At 39.0% G+C, this 24268-nt stretch overlaps 1 protein-coding gene across 1 annotated transcript in view; it reads left to right on the top strand.

The window, feature by feature from the left end:
• STK32B (serine/threonine kinase 32B) overlaps positions 1-23909 on the top strand; it is a 307808-nt gene extending 283899 nt beyond the window's left edge. Inside the window, exons 8-12 of the mRNA XM_051965055.1 lie at positions 9145-9261; positions 11647-11772; positions 15528-15659; positions 16381-16445; positions 22855-23909. Of these exons, the coding sequence (XP_051821015.1) occupies positions 9145-9261; positions 11647-11772; positions 15528-15659; positions 16381-16445; positions 22855-22993 (579 nt within the window). The 3' untranslated portion in view covers positions 22994-23909. The remainder of the gene's footprint in view (positions 1-9144; positions 9262-11646; positions 11773-15527; positions 15660-16380; positions 16446-22854) is intronic.
• Positions 23910-24268: the final 359 nt, after the last annotated feature.

Below are 24268 nucleotides of genomic sequence, written 5' to 3'. Positions count from 1 at the left end.
TTTTATTTGAGACTTGATGCCCTTTTATTTTTACAGAAGCCCTATCAGATTAATTGATACTAATGGCATTATTATTCCCATTTTAAAGAAAGGGAAATTGAGGTTCCCAAATGGTATTCTAGCCAAGTGTTCATTGCAAAATAGCAGTAAATTACCTATAAGTCCTTGTTCTGATGCTATGGTTTTCGATCTCAACTCCTTCATATATTTTTCAAAATGCACTCTGTGTGTGTGTGTGTGTGTGTGTTTTCAGTAATTTTTAAAACAAAAAAAATGTCTGTAAGTTGCCTAAATGCACAAATTAGGAAAGCAAGAATTTCCATTAGAGCTATTAAGTCCGGCAGGCTTTTGGGGACTTTCTTAGTTGCACTGATCTGATCCCTAAGAAGCAATGTCATAGTCTAAGGTGTTAGGATGAGCCATGGGTCACAGTCATCCTCAGAACATGTATTGTTGAGCCCAACAATTACTGACAGAAATTTGTAGCACTACTTTCCAGAGCATGATTGAAATTCTCAGGCAATAAAAAGAAGCTGTGTTTTCAGTCATTCTATAATAACTATCCACTAATTCTCACAGAGAAAGACAAGCATTTCCTCAAATAAAGTGATGGCTTTGGGTATCTGTGCTTTCTTTTTGAATTCTGTCAGGAGTTTTCTTCACAGGGAGTCTGTGAATTGGCTTTTCCAATGGACTTGCACTTTCTGCAGCCTGGAAAATGTCACTGTGATGGAAATTGATTTCTTTTTTCCCGTTTTGGTCCACAGCTGCAATTTCTTTGGTGTAGGACATTAATTCATTCAACAATCATCTATCCAGCACCTATTTAGTATGTGCCATGTCCTCTGCTATGCATGAAGGATCCAAAGATAAATAGGGAATGCCCTCTGTTCTCTGGGAGTTTTCATCCTCTCGGGAGTAGGGGGACATATAAACTGAGAAGACAATTTCTAACAATCCATCTAAAGGAGAGAAATGGAGGAATAAGGAAATTCATGAAAACTCATGTGGTCAGTCTAAGAGAAAGAATTTTTTTTTTTTTTAGAAACTGAGGGCGAGGGAATACAGCATCCTGAGTCAATTTAATGCAGCAAACATTTTATTAAACATTTATTGTAAATCAGCACACAAAGTTCTGGCAAAGAAGAAAAATAACTAAATAATGCCTTTGCTCTCACCTCCTCTTCTATTTCATTTATTTATTAAACACCTTCCATGTACGAAGCACTTTTAAGTATCATGGGAAACATCAAGGTAGTTATGACCTGGTCCTGCCCTCACTGAATTTATACTCTTAAAAGCTTATTGTTTTTTCCTACTACCTTAGCAGCAGTAGCAGAGGAGAAAAAAAGGGCAGCTCAAAGTACAGAGAGGGAGAATCTTCTTTCAGTTCCATTGAGGCATCAAAGCCACTGATAAAGGGCTGGACTTAGAGTCATGAAGACCTTAGTTGAAATCCAGCTTTAGATATTTACTTGTAGGTCAAGTCCCTTAACCCCTCTAAGTTTCTGTTTCCCATCTGTAAATATCCATAAAATAAATAAATAAATAATTGCATTGACCTCAGGGGTTCTTGTAGTAAATATAAATATAAATATAAAACTGGTAAATATATACATGTATATATATTACCAGTTTTATATTTTATATATATAATATATATAATACATTCACACACATATATAAATATATATAATACATACACATCTATAGACATATAATGTGTAAATATGTATATGTGTATATATACACACATATATAGTATATATATAAATAATACAGACACATATATACACTTTGCAAACTATAAAGTGTAATGTATATATATAAAAAGTATATAAAGTGTTATATAAAGTTATAAAAGTTATATAAAGTATAAATGTGTAATATATATGTGTGTAAATAAATATGTATATGTGTATATATACATATATACACATATATATGTATATATATAAATAATACATACACATATATACACTTTGCAAATTATAAAGTACTTTAAAGTACTACATAAGTGCTATATATATATATATTATATATATTATATAAAACTGGTAAATATATACATGTATATATACGTATATATACATGTATATAGTTATAAATACATCATCACCATCATCATCATTATCAATTGCACATGGAAAAGTCATGAACCCAAATGCTGGATTAGATCAGGACCTGAATTTTTGTTACGGTGGCCATTTCAGGACTGGAATCCCAGGGATAGAATGGATAGCAGGAGCATAGTGATCAACTTCAGATCAGAGCAAGTGCAGCAAAGAAGCACATTATTTGTCTGGCTGAGCCCACATCCTTAAAGTTTTGTCACCCCCTACACCAACATGTTGCCAGGGGCCAGGCCCAATCTGAGGTGCCTCCCCTTGATTCAGCTGTGTAAATAAAGAAGGGTTTGAGTCTCTAAAAGTTGGCATGGGGGGAGCTATTTCACATTTCTAAAAAAAATATTTATATGAAGTAGAACATTGTAAGTTCAGAGGAGAGGTGACAGTGTTCAGAGGAGAGTTAATTCCCTTTTAATTCAGGAAATGGGAGATACAGAAAGATAGGAAGTTGAGGGCTGAGGGAAGAATTTAGCAAATGGGACCTAGGAAGTGAAAGTTTTCTTATACATCATATTAGACTGCTCATGGGACCAGTTTGTTCTGCTTTACACACAGGATACTTTCAAAAAATATTCATTGCTATGAATATTACTCAATGCAACACATCGAGAATGGGCAAATAATAATCTAAGAACCCTATTCTTCATTCTGTAGTCCTTAGTAATATTATTACATGCCTATGTTTCATGTAATGGGCTGAGGCTTGAGTTGATGCACTGAGGTCCCAAGCACATGAGGCTAAATAGTAATTGGACCATACTCTATTAATATATAAGCTTGGAGAAAGAATGGCCCCGCCCACTCTTTGTGCAAGTCCTGATGTGTTGTATAGGAAATGACGATTTTGGTGGGTGGAGGCAGGGGAGTGGAAAAGGAAGGGGAAAGAGAGACTTTTTGCATTGCCATTGCAACGGTTTGCTCAGCTCAGATCTCTCTCTGTTAGCTGGCTTCCCGTCGCAGCTGCCCATATTGCTATTACAATCTTTCTTGCCCATATTGCTATCACAATCCTTATTCATCTCTTCACTTCAATGAATATTGAAGATTTTCCCCTTAAACTGAATTCCTGACTCCAGCTGATTTTATATATGCGGTCATTACAGTTTAATATCAAGAAAACAACATTTCTGATAGAGTTGTGAACGAATCCAAGCATTCTGGAGAGCAATCTGGAACTATGCCCAAAAAGTTATCAAACTGTGCATACCCTTTGATCCAGCAGTTTACTTCTGGGCTTATACCCCCAAAGAGATACTAAAGAAGGGAAAAGGACCTGTATGTGCCAAAATGTTTGTGGCAGCCCTGTTTGTAGTGGCTAGAAACTGGAAATTGAATGGATGCCCATCAATTGGAGAATGGCTGGGTAAATTGTGGTATATGAGTGTTATGGAATATTATTGTTTTGTAAGAAATGGCCAGCAGGATGAATACAGAGAGGCTTGGAGAGACTTACATGAACTGAGGCTAAGTGAAATGAGCAGAACCAGAAGATCATTATACACTTCAACAACGATACTGTATGAGAATGTATTCTGATGGAAGTGGATTTCTTTGACAAAGAGACCTAACTCAGTTTCAATTGATAAATGATGGACAGAAGCAGCTACACCCAAAGAAAGAACACTGGGAAATGAATGTGAACTATTTGCATTTCTGTTTTTCTTCCCGGGTTATTTTTACCTTCTGAATCCAATTCTCCCTATGCAACAAGAGAACTGTTCGGCTCTGCAAACATATATTGTATCTAGGATATACTGCAACATATCTAACATATATAGGATTGCTTGCCATCTAGGGGAGGGGGTGGAGGGAGGGAGGGGAAAAATCAAAACAGAAGCGAGTGCAAGGGATAATGTAAAAAAAATTGCCCTGGCATGGATTCTGTCAATATAAAGTTATTATAAAATAAAATAAAATATATTTAAAAAAAGAAAAAAGAAAATATTTCTTAGAAAAATATTCTAAAACTCAAACTTTTATTCCTTCAACATTATCAGCCCTGTGATTTCATGGCATTTTACTGTATTCAAGAAATTCAGCACTTCCTATGCAGAAACTGATTGTGAAGCCTAAAGCTGATGTTAAAGGTTACAAATGAGAGGCAATACAAGGAATTGTCTTCTAAATTATGTTCCATTTTTCCTAGAGGTTTCTCACACTTTAAATATAGATTTATAAACATTCAAAATGTTCTCACATTAAATGCTGATTATAAAGAAGGAGAAGAAGAAAACAAAGAAATTTTTAAAAGAAATCTTAAGTATTTCCAATAAACAGTTCATACCGCATCATATCTGATTAAATGCTTAAATTAAATTCAATTCAGCATCTTATTCCTGACTTTTTTCTCCAAAGGTGAGCATGTATATCTTGGAGATGCGAAACTGAGACTAAAGAGTAGGAGGTAGAGAACAGAGCAGAGGACCTTTCTCCATCATATACCTTTCTCCATCATATACCTCTATGGTCTACCAGATTAGTCTTTCTAAAAACTGATTTTGATTATACCACTTTCCCATTCAATTTTTTTTTTGTTGGTCCTATTTCCTATAGGTAAAGCTAAAGCTCCTTTCCTGGAATCAAATCATTTTAACTCAACAGAAAGTTATTAAGTGTCTACTACATTGCAGGGTCTATGGCCACAAGGATGAAACAATGATACACTGTGCTCTCCAGGAGAGAATAATCCACCAAAGACCCAACATGTGTACAAGTGGATACAAGATAGAATGTAATAAGGGCAATAGAGTGATTCAAAGACTATTCTAAGAAGATTTGAGAAAGAGGAGAAACACTCTGCAATGAAAAGCTTAGGGAAAACTTCACAAGGACATGGGCATGTGACTCAGCTTTTAAAGGATTGAACATAATTTGTAGGTAGAAACTAGCTTTGCACAACTTTAAATGCCTGATAGAAACAAAAATTTTATAACGTAAGCAATAGGGAGCTAAAGATGATTATTTTATTAAAGTAATAAGGCAATCAGGATGGTATTTGGAAGATTATATTTCCAGTCATGTGAAGGATTGATTAAAGAAGAAAAATTCTATAGAACAGGAAAGCTGTAAGAAGCTCTTAAACCTAAGAACTCTGACCAGTACAAGGGCCAAACATAATTCCAGAGGATCGGTGATGAAATCTTCTCCCCACCTCCTAACAGATATCACCTAACAGGTGATAGTCCTGATTTATAGAATGAAACCTTGAAATGGTCTTTCAGCAACTCCATTGGGGGGGGAGGTAATTATAAAGTAACAAAGTGCTATAATTAGAGTAACCAAAAAAAAAAAGAAGAAATAAAAAAGAATATTTTAAATGTGCAAAAGAAAACAGAATGACTAGGAAAAAATCACAGAAAAGCAGGAGAGCTTTAAAAGTTACATGTTGAATTTATTTTATGCATTAAACAAATCCAACTTCTACATAATTGAAATTCTCAATTTTATCTATAATCCAATTTTTGTGTTATAAGCAAATGCTCATTTTATTTGGTTTTTGTTATCTTAAATTTATTTATTGATTAAAAACATTCTTAGTAGAGTCAAGGAAGGAGATGATGAGAACCCATGATAGCCTTGTAGTACTGTGAGTAGAGGGGAAGAAATAAATGGTTGTGTGAAAGACTTGATGGGTAGATTGGCAACTTTATACCCTAGAGCTGACCCAGCTTCTCAGAGTGATCTCCCATTCCCATGACATTTGAACTTTTGCCTGCCATTCCCGAAGTGTAGCATTTTAAGACTTGCTCACACCCACCAAGTGCCCCTTCATTTTTCTCTCAGTGGATTTTTTTTTTTAGTTCTTCTGTTGGTGTAGAAAAGCTTTGAGACTTGGAGCATAAGAATCCTCGAAGAGCTTCGAATGCAGAAAGCTCAAAGGGCAATGGAGAGGTGCAAAGTGGGAAGCGGACTGCAGTGTAAACCAGATAGAAAATTTTGAGGAATGAATGTCAAGGACATTGTCAGAAAAATGTGCAGCCTAAAAATAAGATGGGTGAGGGATAGACTCCAATATTCTCCTTGTTTTGTAATGATAGAGTGAGGAAGACCCCCAACATAGTGAGTGGATCTCCTATAATTAACTAGTGGAAGGATTTTGAAAAAGACTTGCCTAGGATGGCCAGCCATGGAGTCATCCAATTAATCAACAAGCATTTAAGTAACATCTATTTTCTGCCAGACGCTGTCAGGTGCTGGGGAAACAAGTGCAAAGAATGGAAGTCCCCACTACCAAGAAGCTCACATTATAATAGGTTAGATAATACATATATTTGTCCATACAGAATACATAAAAAATCAATAAACATAAATATCCGCTCATTAAAAAGAAGTTACTTTGGAACATTAGCAGCCAGGAGGAGAGGAGGGCTCTGGAAAGGCTTCATATCTGAGATGCATCTTGAAAGGAAAGGGAGACCAGATGATGGGAAAGCCAGGAGAAAGGTCATGCCAAATACAGGAGGCATTGCCCTATAAAGGTGAGGAGCTGCAAGATGGGGCAGTCATATAAGGAAAAGAGAGAAACCTGGCTAGCTTGTTGCATTGCAGAGGGTGAGCGGGGAAGTTATTTTCAAGGATGGTAAAAAGTCCTATTCTCCCAGCATTCTTGAGGGAAGGAGCATGCAGATTCATATGATCATAGCATAGAGGGGACATAAGGGCTGCAGAATGCTTCACCTCATGTGATCCTCACAATAACCTCATGAGGAAAGTTCCATCATGTTGTCTCTTTCACAGAGGGATAATCTGAAGTTTAGAGAGGCTGTGGCTTGTTCATGGGATCACTCATGTGAACAGGATCTTTGGTGTCTTTGGCTTTTCAGATTCTGCATTCCATAATCTATCCATTACCATGTCATGTCCAGGTTTTTGATCCTATAATTTTTAATGGATTAGGCTACAAGTTGGATATTTAGAGAGACATACAACTAAATCACAGTCCTTATTCTCACAAGTCTTGTAAATAACTTGGGGGGAAGAATAGGGGATCTAGCATAAGACGTGGCTAAAGGAGAGGTTGAGGAAGGGAAAGGAATCAAAGATGAGTCAGAGGGTTTGAGCTTGAGTGACTAAGAGAAGGATGATGATGAATTAGTAGGAATAGGAAGGTTCTGAGACCGAACAGATTTTGTCGGGGAAAAGGGAAGTTCAATTTGGGACATCATTGTTTTGTGTTATTTGTATTTGATTTGTCATATGTATAAAGTTTTTGCTCCCAGACACGCAGTAAATTTTATAAGGAAAGCGACTGAGTCACCCTGTACTCTCCCCAGTACCTAATAATGATTTGCAAAAAGTAGAGACAAACTGGATGAGACAAAGTAGAGACAAACAATTCTGGAAATGAAGTGACTGTGAAATACATATTAGATCCGGGAAGAACTTTAGAACATAAAATTTCTGACCCAAGAGGAAAGTTTGAAGTCACCTGTTTTGGAACCTTGAATTTACAGTAAGATCCAGGGTAGTGAAGGAAATGGCTGAAATCAGTCACATACCTACAGAGCTGGAGAGCAAAAACCTGAATACAGGTCTTCTGGCCCCCACTCGAATCTTTTTATCTTCTCCACTGGCATCCTTAGACACTCAGTGTCTCTCAGGAATGTTTAATTTTGCTGTGTTCTACATTTGTTTGCCTATGTAGATGGCCTTTGTAGTGGGATGGGATAGAGAAGGGGATACAGATTGATGATTTCATTGATATATGACAGTTATTTCCATCATCTGGCAGTGTAGATTCACAATCCTTCCACAATATAGAGTCTTAGAGAAGCCTCTGGGGCCATGTGAGTTTACACGCCTTTTCCAGGATCACATAGACAGTGTATGCCAGAGTCTTTAATAGGTGCTGAGCAAAAAGTTAATTATTAAGAACTTAGATGTGTTTTTAAATCTTTAAAAATATTTTTTTTAAAAAAAGCTAAGTTCTGACCAAAGGTCTGCTACACAGCAGTGACTCCCATTATTGAATATCAACTTATTTGTTTGGAGTTTGCTTTTCTTTCCAGCTTTCCTATTGTTTTAGACTTCTCACATATTGCTCTCATTTAAGACCTTGAAGGTCTATTTATGCAGGACTGTCCCTCACACATGACATTTCCTAGGACATTCATTATCTTCTCCCTAAATTCACACTTTTTCCTTTCATTTTACCATGGATAGAATATTCATCCTTCAATCTATCTCTGTTGTCTGTGACTCTTCTTTCTCTTCCCCCATAGTCAATCAGTGACCAGGTCTTATGGCATCTGTCTTTGTGTTAGATCTTTCCTTAGGCCCTTTCTATCTCTTGGAGATTCATCCCTAGTCCAGGTCTACACTATCAATCACCTTTTGCACACTTACACTCCACTCCTAGGACACTCTCTCTTCTTGGCTCAGGCTTTTTAAATCTGCTGCTTCCTTCAGCACTCTTGGTTCCAACCCCACTCACTGTGAGAAGCCTATTCCACTTCCACCATTAGTTACCTGCCATTGACCCAATATTAAAATTGTGTGTGTGTGTGTGTGTGTGTGTGTGTGTGTGTGTGTGTGTGTGTAATTTGTTGCTTCTCTCATATGAATGTAAAATCCTTGGAAGAAGATACTGTGATGATTTCTTTGGATCTTCAAAGCTACTGCTAACACACGAGTGCTCAATAAATCTTGATTAATGAGTGGTTGATTAATTAGGTCCTCAGAAAGGAGAAACAATCCATTTCTCACCCCAAAGGTAACACTTTTTCTGCCTAGGATGATGTGCCAGGGCTTATATTCTACTGGCAGTCCTCAAGAACCTACAAACCATGAGGAGGAATCAGAGAAGCAGCTAAGGGAGAGAGTGATAACTGACGTAGGGCTAGAAGTTCTACAAAACACTTTGCTCAGTGCTCTGTTGTGGTCCTAGACAAGGAGAACATGCTCACTTTATAAATGAGGAACGAAAACATTTTCCCAGTGTCCCAAACCTCAGCTGAGAGAGAGGGGAATTTAGGTGACAGATCACGTTCTCAGTCTTTTCCCCTTGTCTTTGCAGAGACCTTACGAAATCCATTCGGCGACTCCAATTGATGAAATCCTCAACATGTTCAAAGTAGAACGGGTTCATTACTCCTCCACATGGTGTAAAGGAATGGTGGCATTACTGAAAAAGGTAATGAAGGGGAGGCTCAGAGGGACCCAGGGCCAGGGCAGCCTTTGTAAGCCCAAAGTGACAGGATCCCTGAGATGATCCAGGAGAGAGCCGTGGACTAGAGCCACAGTCTATCAGTGAGCATTTATTAGGTACCAAGAATTGTGCTAAGTTCTAAGGATATAGCCCGTCTGGTCCCCATTCCCAGGATCCCCATTCTCAAGGAACACACTATTAACAAAGGAGGCAATATGGAAAATGATGTACAAAGAAGCTATAGATAGGATAAAGGGGAGCCCAAGTGTTGAAGAGGATCACAAAAGACTGCTCAGAGAAAGTGGCATTTTAGATGGAATTTGAAGTCAGGAAGCTTGACTAGTAACTGGCAATAAAGAACTAAAACTTTATCATATATTTATATGATATTATACATAATAGATTTGGAGTTTCATGTATAATCAACTTTTTTTTCCTATTCTGTTAAGTTAAGGAAATGTCTGTTTAATTTTTAAATTCAAAAAAATAAGACTTTTTACTAAAGATACAATTCTTCTGTAAATTTCAAAGGCATGGGAAATACAAAATCTTTTTAAAAATTTATCTTGAAAAGAAAGGAAATCCTGGAGAAATTTCAGTGAGCAAAACAAAACAAAACAAAGCAAAGCAAAGCAAAACAAAACAATGAATCCTTCCTTCCTTTATTTTTGAGGTCTTTTACATATAAGAACCTATTTTCTCACGTTAGCCAAAGTGAGCCATACTAGTCTACTTTTCTGTAGAATTTTAGTTGCGCTTTCTCCATTAATGATTGAATAAAGTTGGTAATTACAGATATTATTATACCCATTTTCACATTAATATGCATACCTATACAACTGCTAATACACACTATGCCAGGAACTTGGGAAAATACAAAGTTTAGATAAGACATGGTACTTGTATTGATGGAACTCACAGTTTATCAGGAAAATATAACTTCTCATCTTTATGAATTCTGTGGAGGGAAATCATAAAGAGCTAGAAGAAAGGAAAGTTTCATGAAGAAAATGTCATCTAAGATGAAAGTAAAGAAGGAGTAAGAATTCGGCAAAGACTTTGCTTTAGAAAAAATAAGATCACCCAGTGCATGCTGGGCCATCGGGAATCATGTTGGCTTTTTTCTTGCCACTTGGTATTGATGACTGGAGGAGAGAGTGAGGCTGACTTGTGCGGCTCTGCCTCACTGAAATACAGTTTTTGTCTAAGTGAAGACGTCGTTCTTAGGATGTCGCTGGTCCTCTTTGAGAACAAAGGATAAACAACAAGACTTCAGCAGGCAAAGAATAAGAATGTGTATGTAGCAGGCCTGGGAAATGGCACTTACCTTGACAGAAGTGGGACACAAGAAGAGAAGAGAATAGTTTACATGAAGGGTTCTAGCATAAAATAAGGCTAGAGAAAGGCAGGGTAATAGTGGGTTATAGAAGGCTTTGGATTCCAGGCAAAGGAATATGAATTTTATTTGGTAGATAATGGAGAAAATGGAAGAGTTTTGGTTTGTTTGTTTTTTATTTTGTTTTGTTTAGCAAAGAAAGGTTAGACAATCCATGTGACTTCCTCACTGTCACAGAGCTCTTAGGGATAGTCAGAACCTTTGAATCCTGACTCATTGTTCTTCCTTGCATATTACACCAGTTACTGGTGAGAGGTTAGATACCTAATATTTTTGAAAAGGTATCATATTAGATAATCTGTCTATAAGTTCTCTTTTAGCTCTGTGGTATTTTTAATGTTTGTTTTTCTAAATTCTGGGATCTTAGAATATAGAGCTAAAAGAGATTAGTATAACCCTTGAATTGTACACAGGAGATGAGCCTGAGATCAGAAGACTTTCAAGATCATCCAGAGAGTAAATGGCAGAACCAGGGTGCAAACACCACTTTGTTTGTTTTTTTTCATCTTTTGACTCAGTTCTGGTTTGTGTATGAAAGGAAATATCCACATTTGTCCCGCATATATCTTGTTTCTATATAGTCCTTTATATGTTATCTCCCAAATTAAACCATGAGTTCTTTGAGGCCAGGGATCATCTTTTGTTTTTCTTTGTATTCCCAGCACTTAAAACAGTGATTGGCACATAGTAGATGCTTATTGACCGGCTGATTTGCTGTATAACTTTCTGAATTTCTCTCCTCTGGGTTACAGTTCCTTATTCTTCTAATTGGGCTGATATTATTTCCTGTTGAGTCAAGATGAATTTCTGAGAGCATGTGGGCTACCTCACAGAGAAGGATCTAAATTAATGAAAGCTAGAATATACTATACTGATCACTCTCGCCCCTTAAATTTTGGGATTATCATTAGATTTTGACCTGGCAAACACATGAAGTGAGAGAAATGCTTTCTTTTTCCGTTTTGAATTCACAGCTTCTCACGAAAGACCCCGAAAGCCGTCTTTCCAGCCTTGTGGATATTCAAAGCTCTCCATATTTAGCCGACATGAATTGGGATGCTGTGCTGGAAAAGGCAATGACACCAGGCTTTGTACCAAATGTGAGTTGTTGTTCCACTGCATCCCTCATCGCATATATCCTTTCCATTGCTCATTCTCCCTTCAATTTTCTAGACTATTGGTATTGTAATATCCCAAAGTTCAGAGGTCAGAGATACTAATTCAATCAGCATCTGAAAAAGTAGAACTGTCTCTATATCACCATGGAAAGGAATCATCCAATCACTACTTGGGGACTTCTGGTGATGGGGAACTCATTGAATCTAAGGCAGATGATTCTACTTTGAGATAATTCCAATTATTAGGAAGTTCTTATAGGGATATGAAATTTGCATTTCCACCTGTTGTTCTCTTGCTGCCCTTCAGGGCTTATGAGATTAAATCTAATGTCCCGTACCCTTGATGAACTTTTAAATATTTAAATATTGTGATTGGATTAAGCAGACATTTATTGAGCACCTACAATGTTCCCAACAAGGGAAAAAGCAAAACCATGGGTGGAAACTGATTTTGGAGTCAGGAATATTTGGGTTCAAATTCTGCCTTTGATAAAGACCATGTGACTTTAGGCAAGTTCAGTGCCTCCAAGCAACTCTTTGAGACTTTAAATTGAAGAACAATAATTGATCCACCCTGCTAGAGGGAGTTTCTTCTATATGAATTCCAGGAAAGGAAAAAAAAAGAGGAGAAAAGAAAAGAGTAGGGGAGTGGATATGAAAGAAAGGAAAAGGGGAAAAGGAAGAAGAGGAAAAAGGAAGGGAAAGGGGGAAAGAAAGAGGGAATGGAGGAAGAGGAAGAGGGAAAGAAAGGGGGGAAAGAAAAATGTTAAATAGAAAGAGAAAAATGAGAGAAAGGAGCTTAGAGGAAAGACTGAAAAGTGTCATGTTTTCTGGTTCGGTTTTCTTGGGGTCTATGGGAGCAGCCTTCTTTTCAGTTCAGTAATCACCACAAGAACAGCCAGGTGTTAAAGTCCAAATCCTTTATTATCTCCTTCCTGGGCCTGGGCAGCTTTCTGGAGAGCCTTTCAGACCTGGTCTCAGTGGAGAAAGTGCAGGAGGCCAGGCTGGTCACCAGGAGCCTGACTAAAGGTGAAATGAATTTCTGTCTCCTTGGCTCTGAGAGCTTCTAGTGCTCTTGTCCTCTGTGGCTCTCAGTCCCTGTTTATATGCTCCACATTGAGTATAAACCAATCATGATATCATTAGGAAACCATTATTTGTAAGATTAAATCAATCATACTGAACCATGCTAAACTACATAACCATTGTCTCATAATTCCACTTAGTACCTTGTAGGCATCCTTGTTTCAGGTTCAGAGTTCTGGCCCTTAACAGAAAAGGAAAAGGAAAATGAAGGAAGAAAGAAAGGGATAAAGCAGAATAGGGAGAATTGGAAAGAGAATAGGAAAATAGGAAAGGAGAAAGGAAAAAAAAAAGAAGAAAGGGAAAGAGAAAAAGACAAAGGCAAGGCAAACAAAGCAAGAAAAGAAAAATATGTAAAAGGTATTCTGCAAAGACAGGGTAGTCTTTTCTAGACTAAGTATTACTACTTTTTTGTTGATCTTTGTAACCTGGTTTCAAATGCTCTCACCCTCCATTTACTTTCTCTGGTCCTGTTCCAGCTTGTCATTCTTGTCATTCTTATCACACACTGTTAGAAATGGAATGGACCTTAGGTCTTCGGTACACATCAAAGCTTTTTGGAACCTTAGAACAAAGCAGAGAATGGCACATTGGCAAGATGGCAAATTTGGATTCAGCAGAACTACTTAATTTGAATCTCAGTTCTGCTATTTAGCTGTGTGACCTTGGGCAAATAATTAACTTCACTGAGCCTTAGCTCCCCTTAAAATGGGGAGATTGGATTTAGATGGTTTCTTACATACTTTTTCGTTTCAATCTGGAAGAAACCATATTGAAATAGGAAAGGACATTACAACAGCAACAAAATAAGTAAGACCCAGAGTGAACTTTAGAATGCAAAAGATTAGAGCTTAAAGGAACCTTAGAAAATAAATGAATTGTTAGATAGGGAAGGATCTTTAGATATCATCTATTAATGGATCCCTTGCTTTAGAGATGAATGAACTAATCTTCACAGAGGTGACAGTGACTTACACAGTCTCCCAGGGAAGAAAGATAAAAATTAAATGGTTAGGTTACATATCATTTCCTAAATAGGAATATTTTATATTTTCAAGATGATATTCTTTTTCCTGGAGCTTTTGTTTTCAAAACAATCATTCCATGAATAGCTAGTTTTTGTTTTGTTTTGTTTTGTTTTGTTTTGTTTTGTTTTGTTTTGTTTTTTTTGTTTTCTGTAGCGAAAATTGATTTGGCAACAGACAATTGTTCTGCAAGTCTCTGGAATCATCCTAGAAAGGACCTTAAATTTGTATTTCAACCCATTTTACAGAGAAAGAAACTGAGGTACAGAAATGTTTCCTTTCCAGTTCATTTTATAGATGAGGAAATTGAGGCAAACATGGTCACTTAGCTAGTAAGTGTCTGAGGCTGGATGAAGGTGAATGTTCTTGACTCCAGTCTCAGTGATCTCTCCACTGCACTGCCTAATAGCCCCTTAAAAATGTTGAAGTTAAATACCCTGGTCTAGTTAGGGATATGATTTAAACCCAAGTCTTTTAATTCCAAATCATATATATTTTCTATTGCATTATCAAGGAGGAAAGGATATTAAAGGGCCAAGGAAGGAAAGAAAAATGACTTTGTTGGAGAGAAAATTCATGAGCCAAAGGATAAATTTAGAGAAATTGAACTTGTCCTGAGGATGGTGGTGGGAGTGGGGTGACAGTGAGAAAATTAGTCTAGAGTTAGACAAAATTCAAATCTTGCCTCTGACACTTGTCTTTCTGAGCAAGTCACCCAGTCTTTGACAACTTCAATATTTCTTATCAGTGATTTGCCTAGGGTCACAGCTTTCAAGTGTCAGGTGTCTGAGGCTGGAGTTTAACTCAGGTCTTCCTAATTCCAGGCTGATGCTCCATCCACTGAATTCTAATTTGAGCTCAGATCTTCCTGCCTCCAGGTCCAAAAGCTCTTGCTCTTGTATCACCTACTTACTGAGGGATCATACTTGTTCTGTTTGGCCCTGAGAATAAATCCAATTTCCCCCTAATTGAAAGAAAAACTTCCTAATAGTTTATCTTGTCCAGAAGTAGAAAGGATTGCCTCAGGAGATCATGGGAGTCTCTTCATTGGGGGAGTCTTCACTGGAGAGCCCAATGTCTTAGTAGGTAGTGAATTAGAAATGATTCCTATTCAGGCTGGCCTGGGAGGTCCCTTCCAGCTCCAAGATTTGGAAATCTTGGGCTTCTGAGGGCAGAGCTCTTTCCACCACAGTCCGCTGTAGGGACCTTGGCTGTGTCTCTGTTGACTGAAGCAGCTCCCTCTGGGCCTCCTTCCCAGCCCATTTCACTCCCTTCTGGCACTGAAGTCATGAGGAGTCTCAGTGAAGCGCCTTAATTGCCAAAAAATAAATCCAGTTGTTCTAAGTGTCCTGAGTCAGCCATGGCCCAATGCTTGTTTAATCTTGGATGGGCTTTGCCAGAGTAAAGGTGTCCCAGAGGTGATGGCTTCTCCTTCCTCAGATTTTGAGTGTGAAAGCTGGATGAGGGCTTTCATTCTCTAGTTAGCTCTTTCTGGAGGGTCCATTTGGCCGTTTTCCAGGACACCATAGAAAGTTCTCAGAACCCTCTCCAGGAGCACCATCGCTCATTGAAACTCAAGATTTAAGGTTTTTAAGAACATTTTGTGTTTGTTTTATGCTTTGGCAACAGAAGGGGAGGCTGAATTGTGACCCAACTTTTGAACTAGAAGAAATGATTCTAGAATCTAAACCCCTTCATAAAAAGAAGAAGAGGCTCGCCAAAAACAGATCCAAAGATGGAGGAAAAGACAGCTGTGTCTTGGTAGGTGCTGGATTCTGGGGGATGGAGGAGGGTAGGGTTCCCTTTATTCCTTCTTTTGCCAGAATTGCCTATCAGTTGCAGCCCAGTATTGAAAGAGGAGGCTCTGTGGTCTGTTTCCTCAGTTTTTACTACATGAAGGAGTAGCATCAGACCATTCGCAAACTATTTCACTTGGCCATTCTGTTTCATTGATGTATTGCAATGTAGAAGAGGGCACTCATAGTCAACAAGAAGAGGTCAATCTCCCCCCCCCCAAAAAAAAAAAAAAAAAAAACGTTTTCATAGCAACAACATTGGAATCATTTTTGCCATTGAGGCAACCGTATTGTCTTCATTTGTAAGGAGCCCTGATGAATCCTGACTGTTACTCTTTGTCACACAGGGCTAGCCATGGATTTGGATGTCATTAATGCAGAATAATTTGGACCAAATGGCAAGAGATCACAATCACCAGCAGTAGAATTTCCCTGCACTCTCTAATTATTTGAAATGAGCATGTAGTCAACTAAAAAAAAGAGGTTAAAGGTCCATAGGTCCTCAGAACCAATTTGGAAAACAATCATCTTTTAAAATCTCAAACTCTGGCCCAGTTTCCTCATTCATTCCCTTGAAACCAGATCTTATTTGAGTCAATGATGAATTCTCTCTTTACCATGGGTTCCTGTTTTTGTCTCCATGATTGATTTTTTTTTTCCATTTATGATCAATGTCTTCCTGAAAGAGTGGACACCTACAGCAGTGTTTAGAAACAGTGAGGAAAGAATTTATCATCTTTAACAGAGAAAAGTAAGTATATTCTGGAGATGTCTGTTCTACTTCACATTATTAGAGTCTGTCGATAATGACAAAGTTATTGCCATTGTGGGTGGGGAGGGCAGGTGGCAAAAGTTGGGAGAAAGGAGAAAGGAAGATTTGTGTTCACACTGCAAACATTTCATGCTGGTGGTGTTAGGAAAGGGGTGAGGAAAAAGAGCAAGCTGGCAGAGTGGAAGGAGGAAGTGGGCAGCCAGTCACTAATTTTCTCCCGGGTCCATTGCACATTTTGGCAGCTCCATTCTGGGTTTCCTGAAAAGTGGCCCAAAGTCTTAGTTCTTCCGTAAACTCATTATGTGACTTGAATTTAAGTTGCTTCAATTTAATCCACCAAGCATTTATTACATGGCTACAAGGCATTGAAACTGCCACAGTTTCCTCCTCTATGAGACTAGGTAGTTCACTAGGATTTTATGAGTCTTCCAGGCAAAAAGAAAGAGTCCAAGTGTTCATGATAAGGAGTCTTCAGATGTCCAGATGGGAGATGAACAGGTCCAAAGCAAGAGAAATCATTAATAATGAGCAAGTTAGTTCCATAACTAATTGAAGGATTCTAAATACTTTTCTTGCGAACAACACTATGAGATATAAAAACTCATTTCATGCCTGGGAAAACTGAGGCTCAGGGAATTTAAATGACATCCTCCAAGTCTCATATTTGCTAACTAAGAGAGACTGGATGGGAGCCCAGACTTTCTCTAACCAAACTCTGCGTGATTTCAGACACCCATTACTGTTCTCAGATGCAAACTAGATTGAAGAATAAGGCTTAATATCGAAGAAGGAATGAAGTGCATAAGCTCAGAAGCATTTCACTTGAAATAGGTCTCTTTGCCAAACATAGACCGCTGGGTGGCCCAGTGGATGGACTGCTGGACCTGAAGTCAGGAAAATCTGGTTTTAAGTGTTTCCTTAAACATTCATCAGTTTGTCTGTTTCCTCATTTATAGAAGGAGCTGGAGAAGGAAATGGCAAACCAGCATGTAGGCCAAGAAAAGCCCAGATGGAGTCACAGAGTCACACATTTGCCTGCACGGCCTGGTGCCCCACACCTCTAATTCTTGCTCTTGAGGCAGGGGTTTGTTGACCTCACCTCAGTGTTGTTATGTTTTCAGTGTGAACATTTATACCTCGGAAATCAGCCACTCTGCAAATCGTCATTTGAGTGTTTTGTTGATTATCCAGACTTAAGAAAGTGGTAATAAATTCAGATTAAACTGAAAAGTGTGTGCATACCTTTTTCCCTTGTTACTGAGAATAACACATGAGCAAAATGAGGAGATCCAGGCTTAAAAATATGCCTTCTAAGAGAGGCAAAAAGAAGAATGGGATTTTCCACACTTCTCCCAGTTTCCCACTGCTATCCTGGTTCACAGGGTATGTGTTTTAGTTGAGTGTCTGGAAATTTGACTGAAATACCTCCTGACTGAAATTAGCCTCAAGGACAAAGTTGTACTAATTAGCAGACCTATAATCTGAACTCATCACCCACCCCTGGTAACTGAGCCCAACATATTTCCCTGCACCATTAGCTCTCTCTTTTAAATTTGCTCATTGAAAAGAAACACTTAAACAGGTTTCTGGGCTTATTGCGTTCTGCTAAATACCCACCTTAACCCCTCCTGGTAGACTGCTCTTAAGGAGAGGTCAGATTGTTTTCTTGCAAGGCATTTCTTACATTATTTGAAAAAAGGGCATTTTTTTTCAGGAACCAATTAATTGATGGTAAGTTGGTATCAAAAAAAAGCCCTGAACTAAGAACTGCAGTACAAAGCTTTTCATTCTGGTTCCAATATTCTTTTGTTATAACAGTACAAGGGACCACTTCAATTCAGTAACCATTTATTGGACTCCGTACAAAGTCCTTGCTAAATGCTAGTATCAACGATTTAACAAACAAATGTCAGTATGGTTTCTTCTTTAGGGGAAATAACTTACAATATAGGAGGGAGGAGATGGTAAAACATATACATAATTAAATAGAATGTAACAAGAGGCAACAGAGGAATTCTGGATAAAGTCATATTAGAAATATGAGGAGGAATTCCTGGGCTGTCTCCCTATTTCTGGAACATTCTCCCTCCTTACCTCCTACTCTGGATTTCTTCATGTTTCTGCTAACTTTCAATTTTCTGCAAGAAATTCTTCCCAGACCTCCTTAAGCTGAGTGCTCTCCCTGTGAGATTATTTCCAATTTGTCCTTTGTTTATCTCATTTGTATGTAGCTGTTTGCATGTCTGCTGAGTACCCGACAGAGCTCTCTATATTTTCCCTGTCCTGTTCCACTGTGTGTCATGTGACCCTGAATCCTATCTTTTGGGGGCCTGCTAGGTGATGACCAAATCTGACAAAGCTAAGAAGATAATGATAACTCATGTTGTTTGTCTCAGATGAGAGTGGCTTTCATCATCGCTGTCACTTAAAGAAAGAACTGATTTCTGACTCCAACCATCTCACTATAGGAAGTTAGTTTAATCATAGCAGCCTTTTGGTACACTTCTAATCCTGTCAGGGAGAGAGCAGCTCCTTCTGCTGACAGCATCAAGCCTGGTGGATGTTGTGGTATGATAACATGGAGCAGGCAAAGGCTTGACCAGGACTGTTCTTTTATCAAGGAAAATGGACATATCTCAAAAGCAACAAGACAGTGATCAGAGAAAAACAATGACACTGAAAAGTTTTGGTTGGGATCAGAACATTATTCTTTTAAAAATGGGTTTCTATTTCACTTGAATTAGAACCAGGAAATTTAAACAGAGAAGTCCTATCCCATTTATATATTTTTTCTTATATCTTAGTTATATTCTTCTTGATCCCTGAATATGGGATCTTAATGGCATAAATTTCACTCATTCAATTCAGGAAAAGCTTTATAATTGTTCAAAAAATTAAATTTGACAATTAAATGTAACAAACTTTGGTTTTTTTAAAAAAGGATTGGATAAAAATTGAAAGCTTACATTTTCAACATTTTGATTTTGAAAGGACCACACTTTTTAGATTATCCCTCAATTTTCACTCCCAGGTTTGTAGGTTGAATTGACAAGAAGGATTTGGATTACAAGAATAGCTACGAGTCTGTAATCCTTATAGTATAGATCATGAGTCCCCACCAACATATTTTTGTTAATAACTATCCCAAATAGAAATTTTTAGCTTTTGAGCAATGGATAGCAGAAAAAGATTTACAAAGATGACAGGAAAAAAAGAGTAAGTATAAATGACCTTGTCCATAAATCCGTGGCTGACACACACAAATGTCCATGGTAAGAATGACTATATCATGCGCTAGCCAGGCATTCACATGAGGCAAAGGTGATCCACAACTTAGGGTCTGGGAGTCCTTTCTCTCGTATAGAGTATCTCAGACTTGGTTCTCAGCATTGGATCCTCTAAATAGCTCTCTATCTACTAGTCTTTCTTAAAAATGCTTCCTCTCTCAAAAGACTACCTCCTTGTGTCTGTCTGTCTTGAGTTAAGGTGGGTATTTAGCAGAACACAATAAGCCCAGAAACCTTTTTAAGTGTTTCTTTTCAATGAACAAATTTAAAAGAGAGAGCTAATGGTGCAGGGAAATATGTTGGGCTCAGTTACCAGGGGCGGGTGATGAGTTCAGATTATAGGTCTGCTAATTAGTGCAACTTTGTCCTTGAGGCTAATGCATTTCAGTCAGGAGGTACTTATTTCAAATTTCCAGACACTCAACTAAAACACATACTCCATAAACCAGGATAGCAGTGGGAAGCTGGGAAAAGTGTGGAAAATCCCATTCTTCTTTTTGCCTCTCTTAGAAGGCATATTTTTAAGCCTGGATCTCCTCATTTTGCCCATGTTAGAAGCTCGTGGCTTTCAATCTTTCCCGTTCTTGAATTCTGAATGGGGATATCAAGTCTCTCTCCTTCTTTCCCCCCACTCAGCTCTTTCTCAGAATTCTGGTCACAAAGTTGACAAATAATTTGAAATTGTAGTCTAGTAAATTAAGTTGCTCTGCTTTGTCTGAGATAACCATCAATGGGCATTCATGGGATTGAATTGAAGGTTCTAGGAGACACAAGTACTTCCTCATTTGCCTTTAAATTATAGCTAACTATGGTGTCAGCCTGATAAGTAAGTGCTCAGAGCCAACAAAAATGGCTTTATATCTTTGTCTTATTTTATGAATTTCTATATGAGTAAGAAGCTTTTTCATTCCTTAGACACAAAGAACCCATATGAACTAAACTGGAAGTTACAAATTGGGATTGCTTTCTTTATTTAGGAAGGAATAAGGTATAGCAGAACATTGAATTTGAGGTCAGAGGCCCTAGACTCTTTGGATCCCATTGAAAAGTCATTTCTCTTATTCTGGACCTTTGTTTCATTTTGTATAAAATAGGAAGATCCACTTGTATCATTTTTTAAGGTCTCATATGCACTAAATAATGTACTTTTTAAAATTTTCCTTTATGTGTCATCTCAGGCAAGTCATTTATCCTGATATTTCTCCCTTTACTAATTTGCTAAACAGGCAAACATGATGCCTCCAGTAAGTCAATATTTGCTTGTTCATTTTGGTAATTCCCTTTCCTCTGACTGCTGTTAACAAAAGACCCCCACTCCATAAAGAGACCTGGAGTGAAGTGGGGTCTAATCACCAATTGGAAGAGTTTGTTTTCTGAGGAAAAAACATATAGGGGAGAGAAGATCCTTCAAGGAAGTCATGCGGGAGAGTTCTCAGGGCTCAAAGGGGAGTGGGAAAGAGATGAGACATAGTTCTCAGGGCTCAAAGAGGACTAAAAAAGGGCTGAGACATTATGGTTCCTAGAGGCTTTTGGGTGGGAAGTATGAATCCTTCCCTCCCTCCCTCCCTTCCTCCCTTTTTTTTTTCCTTCCTTCCTTCCTTCTTTCTTTCTTTCCTTCCTTCCTTCCTTCCTTCCTTCCTTCCTTCCTTCCTTCCTTCCTTCCTTCCTTCCTTCCTTCCTTCCTTCCTTCTTCCTTTCTTCTTTCTTCCTCTCTTTTTCTTTCTTCCTCCCTTTCCCTCTTCTTCTTCCTCTCTCTTTCTCCCTCTTTTTCTCTCCTTCTCCCCTCCTTCCTTTCCTCTTTCTCTCTTTCTTCCTCTCTCCCTCTTTTTAATATATTGATGTTATACTCCTGGCTCTGCACATTTCACTCTGCCTCAGCTCATGTAAATCTTTTCAGTTTTCTCTGAAACCACCATTCTTCAGTTTTTACTCAATATTTCCGTACACATCAGCAGACACAAATCAGGTGGCAGGATGTTTAGAAAGTCTTGAGCTAGGACTGGAGTTTGCAGCTTCCATTCAAGGCTGACTCTATGGTTTCTGGCGGTTGGAGGAATCTCCAGATTCAGTGACCAGAACTCACTAGCAAAGTATCACTGGTATGTCAAGCAGCTTTGGGCTTCAGAAGCCTTCTCATTGGCTCGTTGTTATGCGCCTCCGTTGTCCTGCTCATCTTTGATCCTAACTTATAATAAGTCATTATAATGCTGCCCAAACTCGGATCATACAGTGTTACTACCTAAGAAGAGCCTGAGTTTGGGAGTAAATTGGCAGATGATGTAGTGATTTGGGAGATGATTTGGTGATCCAACCCCTTTTCTTTAACAAATGAGGTAACCAAGGTCCCAGGAGGAAAATGGGGTTGTCCAAAATATCCTAGAAGCAGGAAGTGGCAGACTCAACATATGAGCCAGTTTGGGTCTTCTCTTAAAAGGGGAGAGAGCATATAAGTAATCATGTATGTAAATTATATCTGCAAAAGAAAAGGAAGAAGAGTATGGGGTGGACCAGAGGGTGATTTAATAAATATCCCCTTCTCGGCTCCTGCAGGACCCTTCTGAGTCTACAGTCCTAAGTGCTATTTGAAAGAACAGTTCCCAGGTATACAATTTGTTTCTCAAAAGTGTGATTTTATACACTAACTGAGAAATGTGTAGAGTTGTGTCGGGTGAGGGGCATCGAGCTTCATAGATGAAAGAAGCTTTAGGTGTCATCAACCAGATTATCTGAACCTAGAAGGGGGGACACTCAGCCAGGATCCTAGTTAATGAATATCTCACCTGACGGCTTCACTTGAGCTGTAAAGAAGTGTGCTTTATTATAAAATGGAGATCAAAGACCTTGATACCTGAGCTTGAATCCCATTTCTTTCACTTAGATAGATCCTGAAAAAAAATCACCCCTTTCCCTGGTCCTCAATTTACATATTTGTAAATCAAGGAAATTAGGTGAACTGACTTGTACAGTTTTCTTCCATTCTGTGACTGTAATAGACCTTCATAAACTACTCAGTCCCCTCCATCCTCCTCCTCATCCTGAGCACTCCCATATTATATTCTCAGAAACGAATTCCATGTCTTCTGTACTGTGATTGGTTCCAGGTTGAGAAAGCAGCAGGACACAAGTGGGCAGCTCTCCCTTGGCGAGAACCGCGTGACCCCCGCAGCTCACGGGAAGCTCCAGGACGGGCGAAACAACAACATCCTGAGCCAGGCCTGCACACGGGGCTGCAGCTGCTAGGCTCCCGTGGCCGGCCCTGACCACATCTGCATCTCCGATCCCTTCTGTGCATGTGATGGTATCTCTTTGTGGCCCTTCCCTCACAACCCAATGGAAAGAGAGCCCAGGACTAGCCCTGGGGACACACAGTCTAGTCCCACGTCCACCGTGGGCTCTCTGTGTGAGACCCTGAGCAAAGTCATTCCCTTCACTTCCCTCTGACTTTGGGCCCCATGACCTCTCTTGGCCTCCACTTTCTCGCTATAAAGGAAAGGTTGAACAAGTGGTTTTGGGTTGTCCATTCCAGCTCCAAACTCTACAATAACTTTTCCAGGCCTTCATTACCTCATCTGTCCAGTGGGAATCACAATCCCAGCCCTGCTACCTCACAGTCTGCTGTGAAGGTCAGACTTTGTGACAGATGGGAAGACCCTTCTCCAAAGTACAACTCACTCTGTAAAGCTGAAAGAACACTGGCCCAAGAACCAGGAGGACGATGGTTCTGGTCCCAGCCATTCTACAAACCCCTCTAACCCCCCTCTCTCTGGGCCTTAATTTCCATGTTTGTGGTGGGGGGACAAGATGAGATTAAATTACATACAGACCCTTCTAGCACCACCATTTTAGGTTCTGTGTTGTAATGTCCCTCTACTTTTACCATTCTAGATTCTGTTCTAAAGTTTCTTCTTGTGCTGACATACTAGGTTCTAAGGTCCCTTCAAGCTCTGATATTCTATGTTCTAAGACCCCTTCTAGCTCAAATGTCTTGTGTTCTAAGTCCCCTTTCAGCTTGTTACTCTTTTCCAGCTCTATCCTTCTTTTAAAACCAGTGACTGATGGCCCATCCGATTCACAATTCAGTTCATCCCCAGCAATTCCACCCCTGCCTAAACCTTGTGTACTTTGGGAAAATAAAGCCCCTTCTCTGCCAACCAAATCGATGCTTTCTGGTGACTCCTGGAAGAGAATTTCTTCAGAATGTGGAAACCCAAGCTGAGACTTTGCTATTCACATTCCTTAAGCTGCACTGTGAGGTTCAGTCTCTCCACAAGGACCCCCTCTTCCCCACAAGGGCCCCCTCCCCCCCACCTCCCTGAGATTCATGTGCCAATCCACTTTGGAAAACACGGTGTCCTTGTGGTGTTTGTGGAAGCTGGGACTTTGTGGGGTTGCTAAATGTGACTAGAGCATCCTCTGCCCCTTGTGTCTGTATGCAGTGTCTGTGCCTGCGGTGCGCTCTGTAGCCAACGCTTAATCCTGGAGCAACTACCTGAAACCTAGTCGTGCAAGGTGAAT

The sequence above is a fragment of the Antechinus flavipes genome, chromosome 6, assembly GCF_016432865.1.
Source record: "Antechinus flavipes isolate AdamAnt ecotype Samford, QLD, Australia chromosome 6, AdamAnt_v2, whole genome shotgun sequence".
NCBI classification, from domain to species: domain Eukaryota; kingdom Metazoa; phylum Chordata; class Mammalia; order Dasyuromorphia; family Dasyuridae; genus Antechinus; species Antechinus flavipes.
Note: the sequence above shows the minus strand (reverse complement) of the source record. Positions and strands in the feature narration are given on the sequence as shown.